Source organism: Mustela lutreola, chromosome 3, assembly GCF_030435805.1.
Source record: "Mustela lutreola isolate mMusLut2 chromosome 3, mMusLut2.pri, whole genome shotgun sequence".
Classification (NCBI taxonomy): domain Eukaryota; kingdom Metazoa; phylum Chordata; class Mammalia; order Carnivora; family Mustelidae; genus Mustela; species Mustela lutreola.
In genome coordinates this window covers 2,520,450-2,537,096 of record NC_081292.1, presented here as the reverse complement: position 1 = coordinate 2,537,096, position 16,647 = coordinate 2,520,450, and the positions used below count along the sequence as shown (strand labels likewise).

At 66.8% G+C, this 16,647-nt stretch overlaps 2 protein-coding genes across 8 annotated transcripts in view; one reads left to right on the top strand and one right to left on the bottom strand.

Moving 5' to 3' along the window:
• The window catches only part of PTP4A3 (protein tyrosine phosphatase 4A3), a 32,655-nt gene extending 23,264 nt beyond the window's left edge, over nucleotides 1-9,391 (top strand). For 5 of the 6 annotated variants that reach the window (XM_059168808.1, XM_059168806.1, XM_059168809.1 and 2 more), the window contains exons 2-6: nucleotides 3,018-3,876; nucleotides 5,580-5,672; nucleotides 7,306-7,436; nucleotides 7,900-7,974; nucleotides 8,872-9,391. In XM_059168808.1, the coding sequence (XP_059024791.1) occupies nucleotides 3,772-3,876; nucleotides 5,580-5,672; nucleotides 7,306-7,436; nucleotides 7,900-7,974; nucleotides 8,872-8,989 (522 nt within the window). In that variant the 5' untranslated portion in view covers nucleotides 3,018-3,771 and the 3' untranslated portion in view covers nucleotides 8,990-9,391. Of the gene's footprint in view, nucleotides 1-95; nucleotides 331-3,017; nucleotides 3,877-5,579; nucleotides 5,673-7,305; nucleotides 7,437-7,899; nucleotides 7,975-8,871 lie in introns of those variants that run through there. The other variant, XM_059168805.1, reaches the window with a different exon arrangement.
• A 1,635-nt stretch (nucleotides 9,392-11,026) lies between these two features.
• Nucleotides 11,027-16,647, bottom strand: part of LOC131827748 (maestro heat-like repeat family member 5) — a 66,850-nt gene continuing 61,229 nt past the window's right edge. For both annotated transcript variants that reach the window (XM_059168693.1, XM_059168694.1), the window contains exons 25-30: nucleotides 14,094-14,270; nucleotides 13,442-13,597; nucleotides 12,719-12,841; nucleotides 12,455-12,557; nucleotides 12,145-12,219; nucleotides 11,027-11,897 (exon numbers count right to left, since the gene is read on the bottom strand). In XM_059168693.1, coding sequence (XP_059024676.1) covers nucleotides 11,800-11,897; nucleotides 12,145-12,219; nucleotides 12,455-12,557; nucleotides 12,719-12,841; nucleotides 13,442-13,597; nucleotides 14,094-14,270 — 732 coding nt within the window. In that variant the 3' untranslated portion in view covers nucleotides 11,027-11,799. The remainder of the gene's footprint in view (nucleotides 11,898-12,144; nucleotides 12,220-12,454; nucleotides 12,558-12,718; nucleotides 12,842-13,441; nucleotides 13,598-14,093; nucleotides 14,271-16,647) is intronic.

The following is a 16,647-nucleotide window of genomic DNA, read 5'->3' as shown; positions in this document are numbered from 1 at the left end:
TCTGCTGTTGCATTTCCCCTTCCTCCTGCCGCTTCCTCTCTCCTGCTCAGCCCTCCGCAGCCCCTTTGTTTGGCTGTGCACGCTGACCCAGCTGCGGTTATATTTAGGCGGCAGGTGTGGGAGCCACAAGAAGTCGGGTGGCCTGCCGGGCACTGGTCATCCTGCCCACGTGATGCCCGGGCACTATATATAGTTCCCGGCCACCGGGCTGCCGAGCATCCCAGGGGGGCCGGTGCACCCCACACTCTGGGTCTCACCCCCGTGCCCGGCCCACTGGGCGGATGGAGGCGGCGGCAGACTGCCTGTGTGCGTGCACGTGAGCGAGCAGGGGTGAGCTGGGGTGTGCGGGCGTGCCGGGAGGACCTCAGCCTCAGCCGGGGGAGGGGGCTGCACCCCTGGACCAGCCCCCACGCAGCTGGGGGCTCACACAGCACAGGACGTGGTGGCCCCACCCAAGGCCCCACAGGAGCTGCCGGGTCCCAGCCCTGCTCACGGCGCTCCCATGCTCTGCTTCACCTCTCCCGGGACCTCATGGAGCCGCACCGCTCCAGCGTCTCCCAGATCACCGAGGGACCTGCGTCGGGAGGGGCTGGCCCTCTCTGAAGCCCTGTGGGGTCCAGCAGGCCATGACCCGGCATGCGGGCAGCAGCCTCTGAATCTGGATTCCCCCTCTCATGACTGAGGGCGGGGTGTTCTTGCCTCCCAGACTTGAGCTTCAGGAAGTGTCTGTCTGGTCAGGGCCCGGAGAGGGTCCTGTTGCCTTTCCCCAGCCTGTTCACTCATCTGCAGACATGGAGGAAAACCCTAACGGGGTTTCCAAAGGATGGCTGCTCTGGACCCAGCAGAGGGTTCCGTGCCGGGCTGGGGTCCCAGGCGCTGGGCTGGGGGACCCCTGGCAGGCAGGTTGGAGGGGCCGCATCGTGTACAAGTGGGGCTCTTGCCTCATGGTAGTGGGCCTGGGGGATGGTTGCTGGCCAACAGGGGTCAGCCCTGCTCAGGGTTCCTGGCGTCTCATGGAGGGGGGGTGGTGGGGAGGAAGGGCCCCTCTTGGGGGGTGGCCGTAGGGCGTGGTGGAGCCACGTGGGAGGACCTGGGTCAGCAGGGGTGAGGCATCGCTGTTGGCTCCCATCTGGGTGTGGGAGACCCAGTCTCGGCACAGACAAGTGGGGTGTGTGGCAAGACCCCGATCCAGCCTGGGGTGGGTCCAGCCTAGGTCCAGACCCTGACCCCATTCTAGCCTGGATCCTGCTCCCTGTCCCCCAGCCAGTCTAACCCCTCACCCCTGCCGATAGGGGCAGCTGCAGGCTCCAGGGGACAGTCCTGTGGCCCTTCCCTGCCCAGTGGCCTTCAGCCCCGAGGACCTGTTCAGGGATACTGGGTAGCAGAGCGAGGCCCTCTGCTGTTGCCCATGGGGTCTCCCCGAAGTGCCCGGCATCTGTGGGCAGTGAGGGGACAGGTCAGCCCTGCATGGAGAGGTCTGCAGTCCTGGGGTTTCCTTGGGCCTTTGCTCCTCTTGCTTTCTGGTAAACACAGCCATGCACACACACACTCGGGAGCGTTCTGCGGCCCCAGGAGGGACTGGTGTTTGTGTGGTGCTCGGAGCGCCTGTGGCTGTCGCTTTCCTCGCCCGCACTCTGAGCTGTAGCTTGCTCTGGGGTGGCTTGGGTTTAGGGTCTGGCTGAACCAGGACGGGCTCCTCTGCCTTTTCCCTCCCGGGACACTCCCCATTGAGCCCTCCCAGGACCGTGGCACTGGGCAGAGGGTGAAGTGTGGCCCCTGCCCGGAGCCCAGGAACACTGGGGCAGCGGGTCCCTTCTTACCTGGGGTCCCTGGCCTTGGGGGCTTCCAGCACCGGGGCTGAGACTCCACGGCTCTCCTGGCCTGGTGGGCAGCTGGAGAAGGGGCTGCTGGGGCGGGGACAAAGGTAAGAGGTGGTGGGTTGGGGGACAGAGGGGCCGGCCGGGTGAGCAGGTAAGAGAGCCGTAGGTGGGGCCGGGGCCACATTCGGTGGCTGGAGGGGTCTGTCGACCATTGGGTCACAGCTAGAGGAACCACAGGGCCATCTTGTATGACTTCTTGTTGTGCAAATGGGGAAACTGAGGCCAATGATTGCCCAAGGTCTCCCAGCCCATCTGTGAGGGTGGGGGTGGGGCCGGGTGGTCCCGCTGGGGTCCCTGAGAACTTTGGGGCCCAGAGATGGACATGGACATGCCTGTGGATATGCTTGATGGCTGACTCAGTGGTCCGGCAGCGTCCCTCCCTGAGGCCATCACGGTGTGACCCGTTCCTGGCCACCTGCACTGTCACGTCTTGGCATGCTCCGTTGGCTGGCTGGACCTTTGGCCGCCGTGGCTGCCTCTGCTGCCCCGAGCTCCCCGAGGGCAGAAGCCCGCTTGTTTACTCCCGCGTCGGGCCAGCCCTGTGGGTGAGCGGTGGAGACAGCAGGGGTGGGGGCCAGTGGGAGCCAGGGACCCCCACGGGGCACGGGGGACAAGTTCAGGTGGTTCACAGCTGTGAGGGGGGCTGCGCCGTGCCTCAGCTCTGTGGCAGCCCTTCCTGAGCCCCTCCGGGAGGACTGGCCGCCCCGGAATGATCTGGGCTCTGAAATTCCACAGGGGCCCGGAATTCCGCACAGCGCTGTGACTTTATGGGCTGGGGGTGGGTGTCTGCTGGTCGCAGGCGGCAGAGGGGGGAGCAAGGCTCGGCGCGGGGACCTTGCAATCTGCTCCTTGGGGTGCAGCATGTTCCTGGGGTGTGCGTCCCTGGACTCCCTCCCTCTGTCCCTTTTCACTCCACTCTGGTGGCTGTCCGGGCTTTGAGTTTGCCCCGGCGGGAGCGCTCCTTCCTGTACTCCCAGGTGGGGAAACTGAGGCCTGACGAGGGTCCCTTCCCCAACACGGTCCCGCAGCAGGGCCCTAGGTTAGCGACAGCAGGATGGGCAGGCTCCCACTCCTCCCCAGAGGCGGGGGCTCCAGGTGACCCCTTGTCTGTTCCTTTTCTTTCCAGTCCTTCCGCAGACGTGGCCCGCTGCTGACCAGCCTGGGATTTATGGAGAGGGCCTCGGGGGGCCACTCTGAATACTGCCGGGCCCAACATCCCCACCACGCCTGCTGCTGAGGAGGCCCCCGTGCCTCTCGCTCTCACCATTGCCCTCGCCCGCCCATGGCCCCTACTGTCCGGCCCCAGGCCGGCTCTGCCGCCTGAGCCCCCGGGCCCTCTCCAGGACTTGCAGTACCCTGATGGGGTAACGTGACTGAGGCCCCGAGCGTCAGAGCCGCCCGCCACCACGGCTGCCGCCCACCACCCCTACCCCCACCCCGAGGCTGCCCTGTGGGTTCAGTTCAAGTTCAGGTTCCATCTGGTCCTTGAGGGTCCGGGGCCCGCCTTCGAGTGCAGGGGGCCGCTTGCCCGTCCACTGATGCGGACGGCGCCGGGCAGAGACCCGGCGGCAGACTCACTCTGGGCTTTGTGAGGGCTTCTTGGCCGGGGTTTGGGTGTCCCCCTTTCCCTTTGGCCCCTCATCGGTGTCCAGCTCCCCGCGTTGGGGGCGTGGGCCGCCACCCTGCCCTGGGGGCTGTCTTCCCTTCTGCTTGTGAAGAGCCGGACTCGGGGCCCAGGCCCTCCACCCCCGGGCATCGCACGGTGTCTGTGCAGACGGGACTACGAAGTGCTCTCTGTGTGTCGGGCAAGCACCGGGATCTCCATCTCCTTGGGGCGCGGGGGCTTGTGGGGGCCTCGCCTCCCCGGGCCTCGCCGCGACCGCGGAGCAGCATGGCGCGGATGAACCGGCCGGCCCCCGTGGAGGTGAGCTACAAGAGCATGCGCTTCCTGATCACGCACAACCCCACCGACGCCACCCTCAGCACCTTCATCCAGGTGAGTGGGGCCCGCGGGTGCTTGGCTCGCTGCCCAGGAGTCGGTGGGGGTGGGGCTCGGAGCTGTCCAGCCGAGCGCTGCGCTTCGTGGCAGAACTGTCACCCTGGCCCTTGGGCCCCGGAGCTGGGAGACTGGGGTGTTCCTGAGAAGCTCCGTGGGAGCGGGGAGGAGGAGGGAGGGTCGCACTGTGAGACTTGGCCGCTGAAGTCGCAGGGGCAGGCAGGTGAAGTTCCGTGCCACGGCCAGCCCAGGCGGCGGGAAGCCTGCTGGCTCTCAGGGGCCTTGAGTTAGGACAGGCTGGGCTGGGGGCTTCAGGGAGAGGTCTAGGAGAAGGGCCTGGGCAGGAGTCTGAGCTGGCCACTGTGGGGGTGACCACACGTTGTTTGCAGAGCCTGCAGCTCTCCCCATGCCCTCCTGTAACAGCCCGGCCTCTGCGGAGCGCCTTTCTATTTGCAGAGCCTGCTGCCGCATTTAAGTGCTCTGGTGGTCTCGGACCCTCAGCACTCCCCTCTGCAGCGCAAGGGCAGCCCCCATGCGTGCTTGTCATTAAGCAGGGAGCTGGGACAAGAGGACCTGGAACACTGTATAGAGGGAGGCAGGGGACACCCTGCCATCAGGGGTCTGGGCCCTGGACACTGTGCCAAGAGCCTTGCAGAAGAGGGCTGTCCCTCTTCGCCACGCAGGCCCTCAAGGTAATGGCAGGACCTGGGGAAAGACGCAGCTCAGCCGTCAGCCTGTGACTGGGCTCAGGGTCCGTGTGTGACCAGGGTCAGGGCTCAGACTGTGACCAGGGTCAGGGCTCAGTGTGTGACCAGGGTCAGGGCTCAGGGTCCGTGTGTGACCAGGGTCAAGGGGAGTCTGTGTCGAGGGTCAGAGCCCAGCCCTGGGCTAGGGGGCTCCCCTTGTGCTGTGTGCACAGAGGAATTCTGAGGGGACCCTGCAGCCTCAGAGCTCCACCCGCTTTCCTGTGCGCTGTGTTCCTGGGGGCGCGGTGTCCCGCCCTCGTCCTGTCCTGTGTCCCCGTCGTATGACGTGCGGGTCTAGCCGGTGATGGCTCAGCACTCCCCGAATGGCTGTTGGAGCAGGTGGGGTGGGAGCAGCCCCACACGGGCTCCCGTGGAGCGGACCCTCCACTTAGAGGGTAGATATCTACAGCCCGGCTGTGAGCTGCCTCCACCTTTCCTCTGGTAGCCCGGGGCTCCCCGCTGGTGAGTAGGGCCCGGCTGCCTCTGAGCACGTGCCTGCCTGCCCTTTGAGACGCCGCAGACCCTCGTGTGGGGGCTGGGCTGGGCCCTCGCGGGACCCGTGCACAAGACCCCGGGCTGGGCCCTCGCAGGACCGTGCACAAGACCCTGGCCAGGAGGGCAGCCCGGGCCACGGTGTCCTGCCCCTGCTTTGTCTGGGAGATTTTGGCACCATGGGGGTCCTGAGCACCCAAGAGCAGGGTGGGAATGTGCTGGAAGCCGGGTTCACGGCGGCCTAGCCACATTGCGGGAGAGCAGGTGTGGACGGCCTGTGCGGAAGCATCAGGAAGGCCCGTCCTCTCATTGTGTCATTGGGCCCGAAAGCCCACCCCTGACCGTTCTGCTTGGGACCAGCCTGCTTCATTAAGGGGGTGTGGCCCTGCCCTGGGGGCCCCCGGACAGAGATGTGCACCCCTGGGCCCCAGCCCCAGCCCAGCCCGCCTTTGTCCTCCCCACCAGGACCTGAAGAAGTACGGGGCCACCACCGTGGTCCGAGTGTGTGATGTGACCTACGACAAGGCCCCTCTGGAGAAGGACGGCATCACTGTCGTGGTGAGGGCCTCAGGGCTCTGGTGGCGCCGCTGCTGGGGGGTGGGGGGCATGGGCGGTGTGGGGTGGGCCTGGACTGGGAGTGTGGGGCTCCCTCGCTTGGAGGCGGGCACAGGCCTTGCTGCCTGTTACCTGCCCCCCTCCCCGCCCTGCATGTTGGTGCTCGGGCCGCGTGATGCTTGGGCACATGTCTAGAGTGGCTGAGCTTGTCCCTAGCCAGCGGGGCCCGGGAGGCGGGTGCACATGCCGGATACACAGCCGTGGTTCCCGGAGTGGGGTCCCCCCAGTGCTGGGGCTCTGCCAGGGTGAGCCTGAGGCTCGGTCGCTGTCTGAGGCCACAGCCGGAAGGTGCCGGGGCCAGAGCACTGGGGGGAGTGAACTTTCCTAATAGCACTCAGCCCCTGACCGGGTGGCTGGAGCTCTGACGGCCACAGCTCTCCCTGCACAGGCGTCCTGAGCAGCGGGGAAGAACGGGGCCTGGTGGCTCCCAGCCAGCAGCTTGGGGCCGGGCTGCTGGGGCTCCCTGTGTCTCGCTGCCTGTGGTTTGGGGCTCGTGGGTGGGCAGCGTGGTGGGGAGGGGCGGGCGGGCACACCTGGGCTGTCCCCAGGGAAGCACTCTGTGAGGCCGTGGGGAAGAGAGCCTGGGAGCTGTTTCCTTGGTCTCCTAGCTCTGGGGACCTGAGATCAGGCAAGGGATGGGTTGGCTGTGCTGCCGGCCGCCTGTGGGACTGTGGCACATCCCCTGTAGGGCAGGGTTGCCCGAGGCATGGAGTGCGGGGGCAGCCGGGAGTCCAGCGGCGGCCTGCCTAGCATCCGAAGGTCCTCTGGACATCAGCTTCCCCTCTGGGACCTGCCTCGCCGGCAGCCATGGCAAGCCCATGTGGACTCACCCTTGGAGTCAGAGGGCTCTGGCCCTGGACCGGTTCCCCGCTGCCCTGCCTGCGCGCCCTTTGCCGGGACTTAAGCATCTCTGCCCTCACGGCCGTGACCCGGCCTGGGCTTAGCCTGCAGGCTCGCCTCGCCTCTCCTCTTCCAGAGTGCTGGGGGAGGAGAGTAGCGCCGCTAAGTTTCCAAAACCGGTCGAATCCTAAACTGGATGAACCCTGAATGTTGGGGAAGGGCCCGGCAGGAACCACCTGGAATCCAGTGTCCAGAACAGTGTGGCTCACCTGACTACCCTTCCTTCACTCCTTCCCAGGGGGTACCCGGGCTGGGCCTGCTTTGTGCGGTGGGGCTGGGGGCTGGGGCCAGGAGGGTGCACGTACCCTCCACGCTTGCTGCCCAGACCCCTTGGGCCTGCTGACTCAGAAACACTCAGGTTGGTGAGGGTCAGGCTGTGACCCTGGAGTGACGGCGCGGGCTGGCAGGGAGGGGTGAGGGGCTCACTGTGCTTAGGAGAGAAGAGGACTGGTGTTCTGGGAGGGCTTCCTGGAGAAGGGGGCCGAAGAAGTAAGCAGGAGAGGCATGAGAAGCCTTGCCATGGGGACTGCAGGCCTAGCCAGTGCTCTGCCCTCTGGGGCCTGCTGTCCCTCCCCCCTCGTGGGGTCCTTCCGTGCTTCCCAGAGTGCCGACCTTGTCTGGGCCAGCGGCTGACCGGCCCCGGCCCCCCAGCCTCACGGGCTTCTGCCCTCCGCAGGACTGGCCCTTTGATGACGGGGCGCCCCCGCCCGGGAAGGTGGTGGAGGACTGGCTGAGCCTGCTGAAGGCCAAGTTCTGCGATGACCCTGGCAGCTGTGTGGCCGTTCACTGTGTCGCCGGCCTGGGACGGTGAGCTGGGGGGGCACGGGGCAGGCCTCGCCAGACTGCGGGATCTGTGGTCCGTGCGCTCTCGCAGTGGGTGCTGACCCCCATCATGTGACCCCAGGGACGGTCCTTCCCCAAGTCTGACCCCTCCCCTTCCTGCTGGGTTGCAACATGGTCCCTGCACTCGAGCCGGAAGGAACAGACAGCCCGCCCCCCAGACACAGACCACCCCCCCACCGTCAGGGGTGACTGAGTGACCCGGGCAGTGCACCCCCAGTTTCAGGGCAAGGACCACATGGCCTGGGGCCACACTGCAGGTGTCGGGTTCAGCCGCGGCCTGTGCCCTCCGCGGGGGCGGGGCTGCACTGGGGGAGCCTCGTGCTGGGTGTGAGAGTGAAGGCATCGCCCTGTGCCTTTCGCGGGGACCCGTCCGGGGAAGGGGCTGGGGTGTCGAGGTGTGGTGACCCAGCCTTGCATCTCCCCCCAGGGCCCCAGTGCTTGTGGCGCTGGCTCTCATCGAGAGCGGGATGAAGTACGAAGACGCCATCCAGTTCATCCGACAGTGAGTGGCCGGCGAGGGTGGGCGGAGGGCGGTGGGTGTGCGCTTGGGGGTCTGGGCTCAGGGGCCGTTACGCGGCACTCCCCACCCCGTAGGGCCCAGTGTCTTGCCAGCACGCGCTCCTGACCCCTGGCCACAGGGTGACCTCAGAGACGTCCCCCTCCCGTCAGCCTCACGCGGGGGTATGACGCACTCATGTGGGTCCCGTAGCCAGGCCGCCGTCCAGGGTGAGGGCTGGTCCCTGTGTGTGGCTCCTGGTGCTGGGATGTGTGGGTGAGGCGTGGCTCCCGGCTCCGTGGCCTGTGGCTGTGGGAACAAGGAGAGGCCGTGGCACCGGGCAGGCCCAAACCCCAGCAGCGAGCACAGCTCTGAAGTGTTCCTCCCTCATCTGACCCTTCGCTGCGGTGGTGTGGGGGCTCTGCTCAGGGACCCTGGGGCCCTTGGGGTGCAGTGCTCCTCCCGTGTTGCCAGTCTCGGGGCCGGGGGGGCTCCGGAAGCCTGGCTTGGCTGACATGCGTCCCTTCTGCTCATGGTTCACTGGCCAGAGAAGTCCACGGCTACACTCCAGGGCCTGGGTGGGTGGGGACAGATGACCTCCTGAGGGGCCACCAAGCCGTCCTGACACGTCCCATCACCTGTCACCCGAGTCCCCCCTCTTCCCTCCCTCTTGGGCTGCGGAGATGCCCAAGTCCCACCCTGTGGCCCGGGGGGTGGGGTGGTACCCGAGCAACAAGGGGGCCTGGGGAGGGTGGGTGCCGTGGGGTGCCTGGACGAGGGGGCCGGCCGCAGTGGCCGCAGGTGGGGGAGGGAGGATCTTGGGTGGAGGCCGTCCTGGGAGCTGGGCCGGCGCGGCACCGACCCGGCACCGACCCGCGACCCCTCCCTGTCCTGTCCCCGCAGGAAGCGGCGCGGAGCCATCAACAGCAAGCAGCTCACCTACCTGGAGAAATACCGGCCCAGGCAGAGGCTGCGGTTCAAGGAGCCGCACGCGCACAGGACCAGGTGCTGCGTCATGTAGCCCGGGGCCCCCGGGGCCTCCGCGCCGACCGCGGCCACCGCCTCACTGCCGCCGGCTCGCCTTCTCTCCCGGCCGTCGGCCCCTCGGCACCCCTGTCCGCGGCTCAGGCTCGCCCTGTGCTGGCTCCTTCCTCCGTTTGTGCCGTGTCTCCGTGCGCCCGTCCGTGCTTCCCTCGGCCCCCTGCCCCGTCTCTCTGAGGCTCCGTTGGGGCGACCCTGCCCACCCGCAGGGCCCGCTCGGGCTGGTCTGTCAGGGAGCGCGCGTGCGTTCTAACCACGGGGCCCCACTCCTCCTCCACGGCCTCTCGCCCCGACCTGGCCTTGGCACTTTCAGTTACTGGGTCTGGAGACCGTCCGCCGTCCTGGACCCTCAAAGGCAATAAAGCAGGACCCCGTGGCTGTGTGTGTGCCTGGAGAGTGTGGTGCGGGGCCCGGTGGGAAGGAGCGGGTGGCGGGGGTCCTGCGGGTGGCGGGGGTCCTCCGGCCAGCTGCGCTGTGGTCCCCCTGGCATCCATGCTGCGTCCCCGCGCTCTCCCAAGATTCGGGACAGGGGATGTCCCTGATGTGCCCAAGCCAGCCCCACTCCCATGTGGCCTGCATGGGGCCTCGCCCAGGTGCCTTGCCATTTTGGGGGGCGCTGGGGCATCAGAAGGCAAGGCCGGGTCCCCGGCGTTGGCCCTTGCAGGACAGGCTGGGGCTCACTTGGTAAGTCCTCAGGGCCCCGTGTGTCGTGGGGGGACCACTCAGTCCTGCCCCCACCGAGTGTCTTCATTTCAGCCTTAGAGGCCCAGAGGAGGGTGCAGATGGCGGTGGCCAGCTCGGCACCAGGGGGAGGGACACACCATCCCATCGGCCCCGGGAAGGGAGGGGAAGCCGGAGGGGCAGAGGGTGACCCCAGGCTCCATGGGGTGAGTGAGCCTGAGGGTACAGGAGGGGCGGTCAGGCCTGCCGGGGGGTGTGGACTGCCGTGCTCAGGTCTCCTCGAGCGGGGGGCTGGCCTTTCCCTGTGCGGGGCACGGCCAGGAGGAGGGGGCCCAGGGCCGGCCTGGTTGGGGGTGGGGCGTGCCAGAGCCCCTGCCCCCAGGCCCTGTGACCCAGCTGTGGACAGCACCCAGGGACCTTCACCAGCCGCATTTCTCCTAGTCACTGGGACCCAGCAGCTGTGTTAGGAGTCACAGCTCCAGGCTTGGCGTCAGGCCACTCCCCACCGACACCTCCCTGGCCCGAGCCTCCCTGTCTCCACCCCGCACCCTGCACGCAGCCTGGGGGAGGTGTGTGGGGAAGGGCTCCCTGAGCTACCCACTTGTCGCCCCTTGTGTTTTGCCGCAGGGAGGAGGCATGTCCAGGAAGGGCCCACTGTCATGCGCTTGGAGGCAGGTGCCCTGCTGGGTCTGTTCTGCTCGCACTTGCCCGGCGGACCCTGGGGGCGCTGTGTGGCCCCCCCTTTCTTGGGGCCCTGGGGGTTGGCTAATGGGGACACAGGCCCGTCCCTCCGTCTCCCGGCCTGCTGCAGCTGTTACCACTGGCACTGTTAATGGGGCGTCCTCGCTGTGCCCCGCTCCACAGAGCCCGGCCACCCTGCTAGGTGGGAGTGGGGCCCCTCCCCGATGCCAGGCTCGTCCCTCAGCTCTCGGTTGGCTTCGGGTCTGACCCACCGGCTCCAGCTTTCACTGAGCCGGACTTCCCGGAGCACAGTGTGGAGGAGGCCTGCCCGCTCACTGTCTGGCAGGGGCTGGAGGACGGAGTCCCCCTTTTAGGGGTCCTTTTAGGGACCACGAGGCTGGACCAAGGGGACCCTCTTAGCCCACTCCTTCGTTCTGAAAGGGCACACCACCCCGTGCCCCAGCCAGGGGGTTGGAGCACCCGTGGGGGTCACAGCATGGGGGTCGGGAAAAGGCAACCGCCCAAGTCACTCGTCTGGCGCTCTGTTCAGAGAGGGACAGACGGATACGCTGGCGGCTGCAGATCTCAGCCCACTCTGGGCTCCCAGGGGGAGGGGGGCCCCCAGCTCTGCCAAATGAAACGCATCTGAGGCGGCTCGCGAACTCGTGTTCTGTGAAGGTTGCTGTAGTGTTTCAACCCACCATCCAAGGGGCGGGGCTCCCCTAGGCCAGCCCCCCGCAGCTGTGTCCCGGCCCCGAGGGGCTTACAGTTTCTGGGGGGTGGGGTGGGGTGAGAGTCTGGGAGCGTGTCCCCTGCAAGGGACGGGTGGCCCAGGCCCCAGGGCTGAGAAGGGGCCGGGGTGGGGGCTCCCTCTGCCCGGGGCTCATCCTCGGAGAAGGGGGTGTGGGGGTCCCCAGGTGGGAGCACGTGGGGAAGGTGCACCGGGTGGGAAGAGCTTCCTGAGCAAAGGTGTGGAGGGGTTGGTGTGGGCGCCTGACGGGTAAGGCTGGCGGGGGGCCGGCTGGTCTGGCGGGTCCTAAGAGGGACAGCCCGAAGGTGAGTCCCTAGGAGGAACCTCAGCAGGCCAGGGAAGGACCCACGTGCCCATTTCATAGGTGGGGAGACCAAGGCCGAGAAGGGAGAGAGAACCTGTCATTTGCAGGACCCTGCACGGACTTCATGGTTTGTCTCTGGGAGACCTGGTCTGCCCCCTTGTCCCCGAGGCCTGCCAGTGTCCCCCGAGCTTGCCTCCGTCCTCTGGGGCCACGGGGTGGTGGGCAGGGAGCCGACAGGTGGGACGCTTCTTTGTTGAATCTAGATCTTTCTTTCAAATGGAAAATGTTATGCAACCAAGCTCTGTGTGAGTGGGGCAGGGCTGATTCGGTGGGCACGAGGGAGGGGCAGGAGGCTGAGGAAGGACGGTGGAGGTCACTGCGGTCCGGCTGCCACCTTCTGGAGGAAGGAACACTGTCTGGCGGCAAATTCCCGGATGCCAGGCTCTGGGTCCTTTTTGAGATCTTCGAAAGCTCCAGGGGAGGAGACACAGTCAGGGGGGAACCGGGGTCCCGTCCTTCCAGCAGGGGTGGGGGCGGCAGCCGGAGGTTCCCCAGACCCCACCTCCTCTGCCTCCCAGGCCCGGGGTGCTGCCCTCCCCAGCCCCACCTGTTCCTTGACCCTCACTCTGGGGAGCCGCGGGTGGCGTGCGTGGGTGTGAACACCCGTCTCACCCTGGAGGTGGGGTTGGAGGGCTGCCGGGGACTTGGGGTGGCTTACTAGAGAAGAGCAGGTTTGTGTCGACGCTGTTCAGCATCTGGGACACGGCCTGGGGGTGGTAGCAGGTGGTGTAGCCTGGGGGACAGACAGCGGCGCTGGCCAGTGGCAGGGGGCTTGCTCGTGGGGGGTGGGGGCTCAGACCTCTCCTGCCGGTCCTGCCAGGCCGGGGCCCCTCACCCGCCACCCCTCCTCTCTTGCCAGCGGACCTGAGCAGCCTGGCAGGTGCCAGTGGGCGGGAGGGCAGGCGAGGGTTGGGGCGCTGGGACGGGCGGGCCCGGAGGGGCCCGGAGCCCCTGCCTCCCCGGCTCACCTATGAAGAGCGCCGCCCAGGTCTTGATGTGGTGGTGCCGGCTGTGCAGGTAGCTGAGGGCCTGCGCCAAGTGGATGCTGAACTCCTCCTGGCTGCGGGTCATCTGGCCGGAGGACAGCGCTGTGGGGGTGGAACTGCGGACCCCGCCCCGCCCCGCCCCTGCCGGCCCTGGGGCCACACCTGTGAGAGCCTGGCTCCAGCGCCCCCCGCCCCGCCTCCCCCTCCCACCAACGGCAGCCTGTCCCTGCACCCCAGGTCCCTCACCAGGCAGGTCCAGAGGAAGTGGCGGGCGCTGAGGCCCCGCTCCCAGGCCAGCGTGCAGAAGAGGGTGTGCGGAAGCCGCCACCGGAGCTGCAGGGCGCAGCGGTACAGGGCGAACTTGGCCTGCTGCGGGGACAGCCGCGGGAGGGAGGCCGGCCATGGGCGCGAGCGTCGGAGGTCTGTGCGCTCCCCGACGAGCTTCACGTGGGGTGTGAGGACCGGTGGCGTGCTTCCAGCCGTCCCCACCCTGCACCCCGGGGAAGCCTCACTCCGGCCCCGGGCTGCTCCCATTCCTCCCTATGCCTTCCGGAACTGGCCGCTTGTTGCCTCTTCCCCACGCCAGGATCCCGGGATCCCGTGCTGGCCTCAGCACAGGGCACGGCTGGCACACAGAGAAGCTCGACCGTTTCTCCGTGTTCGGTGAATGACCCGAGCCCCAGCCTGTGTCAGGGGCCGGGGACGCAGCCGTGAGCGGAACAGGCCGGGTCAGACCCCCAGGGACCGCACAGCCATGTGTGTGCACATGTGCCTGCACGTGTGTGTGCATGTGTGGGACCTCAGCCCACCAGGAAGCCACCCCAGGTCCACACTGCCGCCCTGGTAGCAGCCTTGCCCTCGGGCAGCCCCACTGCCATTGGCAGAGCCTCAGTCCCCGCTGTCCCCCGCCCCCAGCCACCAGTGTGTCCCCAGCCCTACCCAGGGGAAGGCCCCTCAGCGGGCACAGACCTTGACAACAGCCGGACAGCAGTCCCTCAGGTGCAGGAGCAGGGGCACCATGCTCTGGTGTACCTGGGCCCGCAGGCCGCTCAGCTCCCTGCTGGCCACGGTGGCCACCAGGTCCCCGAACAGCGCCATGGCAGCCGCCCGGATCCCAGACCGCTCCTGCAAGGCGGGGGCTCAGAGCCACAGCCGAACCCGCCTGGGTCGATTGAACCCAATCCCCACCCAGCCCGGGACCCATCCTGCGGAGGGGATGGGGCTCAGTTCTGGCTGTAGAGCCCCTTCCCCAGGTTTCCAGCCCCCAGGGGCAGGGCTGTGCCTCCCCTGTCAGACAGGTTCCAGGCGTTCCGGGAGGACCTGAACTCATGTCTCTTCACTCAGGGTCTCTTCCCGACCTCCCAGGGCCAAGGGGCTGGTGGGGGTTGGGGGGCTGCTTGTTCAGCCTCTTGGAGAGGGGCCGAGCGCCACCTGGCGGCCACTTGGCCTGGCTCGGCCCGGCTCTGCGCGGGTGTCTTGGGGCACACCCGGGTATCCCCCTGGGTGCGTCTCCCCAGCCCAGGTGCAGGGCAGCTGGGGATCCCCCTGCCTTTGAGGACCAGGTGTAGGCACAGGAGGGGCACAAGTAGGGGCACCCCGCTTCCCCCGCCGGGGCACTCACATCGTCGAAGAAGGAGCGGGCGTAGATGGCGACCCTGAGGCTTTGGGCGGCTGCGCCGTGTGTGCCCAGGCGGTGCAGCACGTCAGACACGGTGCCCATGAGCTGCACAGCCACCTGCTCGCTATTCTGGAAGAAGCCGTCGAGGAAGGGCGGCAGCTGTCCGCAGAGCAGGCCTCCCTAGGGGAGGCAGGGGCCGCTGGGCTAAGGGCGCCGGATGGCGGCTCCTGTGCCCTACCCCAGCCCTGCCGTTGCACTTGGAACCGCCTGGGCCCCTCCCTCCGTGGCCCCTCCCCAGCCCCCATCCTGGCCTGGGCACCTGCCCACCCCGGCTGCCTGGCCGGCGCTGTGCCCCCAACCTTGGTGGGATCCCACCCTGGCTCTGCGCACAGGGCCCTGTGCTCTAGCTCCGGTCTGCCGTCCAGGAGCTGTGTGGGCATGGACGGGGCTTTTCCTCTCTGAGGGGGTCCTCCTGGGGGAAAGAGATATCAACCACCCCCGCTAGTGGGCTCCCAGCTGCTGCTTTCTCCTGTCGCCATGTTGCCCAGAAGGCCCCTCGCCCAGTGCTGGAGACCTCCCTCCCCTTCCTCCGCCTCACCCCGCCTCCGCCCCTGTGCCCGGCCTCCCTGTGGGGCAGGACGAGACAAGGTGTGCACAGACGGAGCTCCCGGCTCCTTCCGTCACAGTGACCACTTCCCACATTGACGCTACTTTGTGAAAGACTGAGCCCATCTTCAGCCCGTTCTGTCTGCCCATCTTTGCAGTCGTGGCGCTCACGGACTGTGCCGATGAACGTCTGGACGGCAAGATGTCAGCAAAAGGATGTTTCCCGCCATCGGGCCCCTTCTCAGTGACAGTGTGTGAAAGCCGGAGTGATTTTTACAGCTTTAAAACAAGTTTTAGGCCATGTCATTGGCTTCCTGAGCGCTGTTTGGTTTATAATAGTAAACTTTTCCTGCCGATGAGTCAGCTAACAGCAACTGACTCTTTCTGAGCACCCGCTGGGTGCAGTGAGGGTGCTGAGGTAGGACTGGGGTTCTGGCGGTGGATGGAACAGCCAGAATGGGGTTTAATGGGAAGGTCCAGAAAATAAATGAAGCACACACAGCACAATGAGCATTAGAGGGTGGCGAGCAATCTGAGCGAGGATAAAGCAGGGTGGGGGCGGGAGGGGGAGCAGGCTGTGGTAGAGGCTGTGGGGGTTGCGGTGGTTACAGAACTTTAATTTTAAGGAAGTAGATAGGAGAAGGTGTCACCAAGAAGGTCACCACGGAGAGAATTCTTACAGAGGTGCCAGAAAAGCATTGCACCAGAGGGCGCAGCACATGCAAAGGTCCTGAGGCAGGGGCACACCTGCCCTGTTTGTGAGCAGAGCTCATGACAGGAGCCTACTGGCTGCTGGGGGGAGTCTACACTGCAAAGGAGAAGGGGAGGCCATTGGGGCCAGGCACGGGGGAGTGCGGTGGTCTGGGGGAGATGCTCGCGGCTTCAGTGAGGGCGGCAGGGCAGTGGAAGAACAGGTGCATTCTGGGTTGGCTTGGGATTTTTTCATTGCCCGGACGGCCCCAAGGTTTGTGGTCCCCTCCAGCTGAGGTGAGGGTTGCAGGAGGCACCTGTTTTGGCGGGGGTGGGGTGTGGGCGAGGAGTTTGTGGTGCACGTACTGAGTCTGAGATGCCGGCTTGGACGTGAGCAGTGAGTCCCTGCTTGAGTCCAGCGCTGAGGTTGGGATATGGATCTGGGGACAGTCGGCCAGTAGATGGTACTTAGAGACTGGGGAAGGCCAGCAAGGGAGCGGTGAACAGGGCAGAGGAATGGGAAGGAGTGATGGGGTAGGATCCAGCGCCAGGCCAGGGACAGGAGCAGAGACCGGCAGAGCTGAGAACGGTGTGGGAGCGAGGAGGGAGGGAGACCAGCGAGCTGGGAGTCCTGGGCCAGGAGGACGGAAGTCCCCAGACCTGTGTGTGGATGGGCCCAATAAAGGGTCCTGCAGTGGGAGGTCACAGGTGCCCTGCGCAAAGATACTGCTGGCTGGCTGGTGAGGGTTGCTGCCTCGAGGGCCGCCTGACTCCATGCCTATGTTTGTACGGTTTCTGGTGGAATATGTCAGCAAGCATTATGGTGATGGGATCTTCAGACAATCTCCAACGAGCACAAGGCCTCTTGCTAAGGGGACTCCTGCTGTGGCGGCCACGCGGGTGCCCAGGAGATGGAATCTCCCCGAGGCGCCACCACTTGGCCCATTGGCTGGAGCAGAGGGGAGTGAAGCCCTTGTGGGTTGTGGCCTCCAAGGGTAGGGTGTGCTGCTGGCTGGGGTGGGCATGGTGGTGGCCGTGCAGACCCTCCCACGGGGGCAGCACCTGGGGCTGGGAGCAGGGGTGCACAGCAATCCAGGAGGAGCCTGCTCTCCCCAAGACTGCAGACGGGGTTGTCCGTGCCCCTGGGAGAAAACCGCACGTCCGTTTTGTTAAAGCCACACTTAGTTGGGTCTTCTGCGGGGGCTGCCCCTCTGGCCTCCTCAGCCATGGACCACCACCCAGCTAGTGCTGCTTGTGTTTG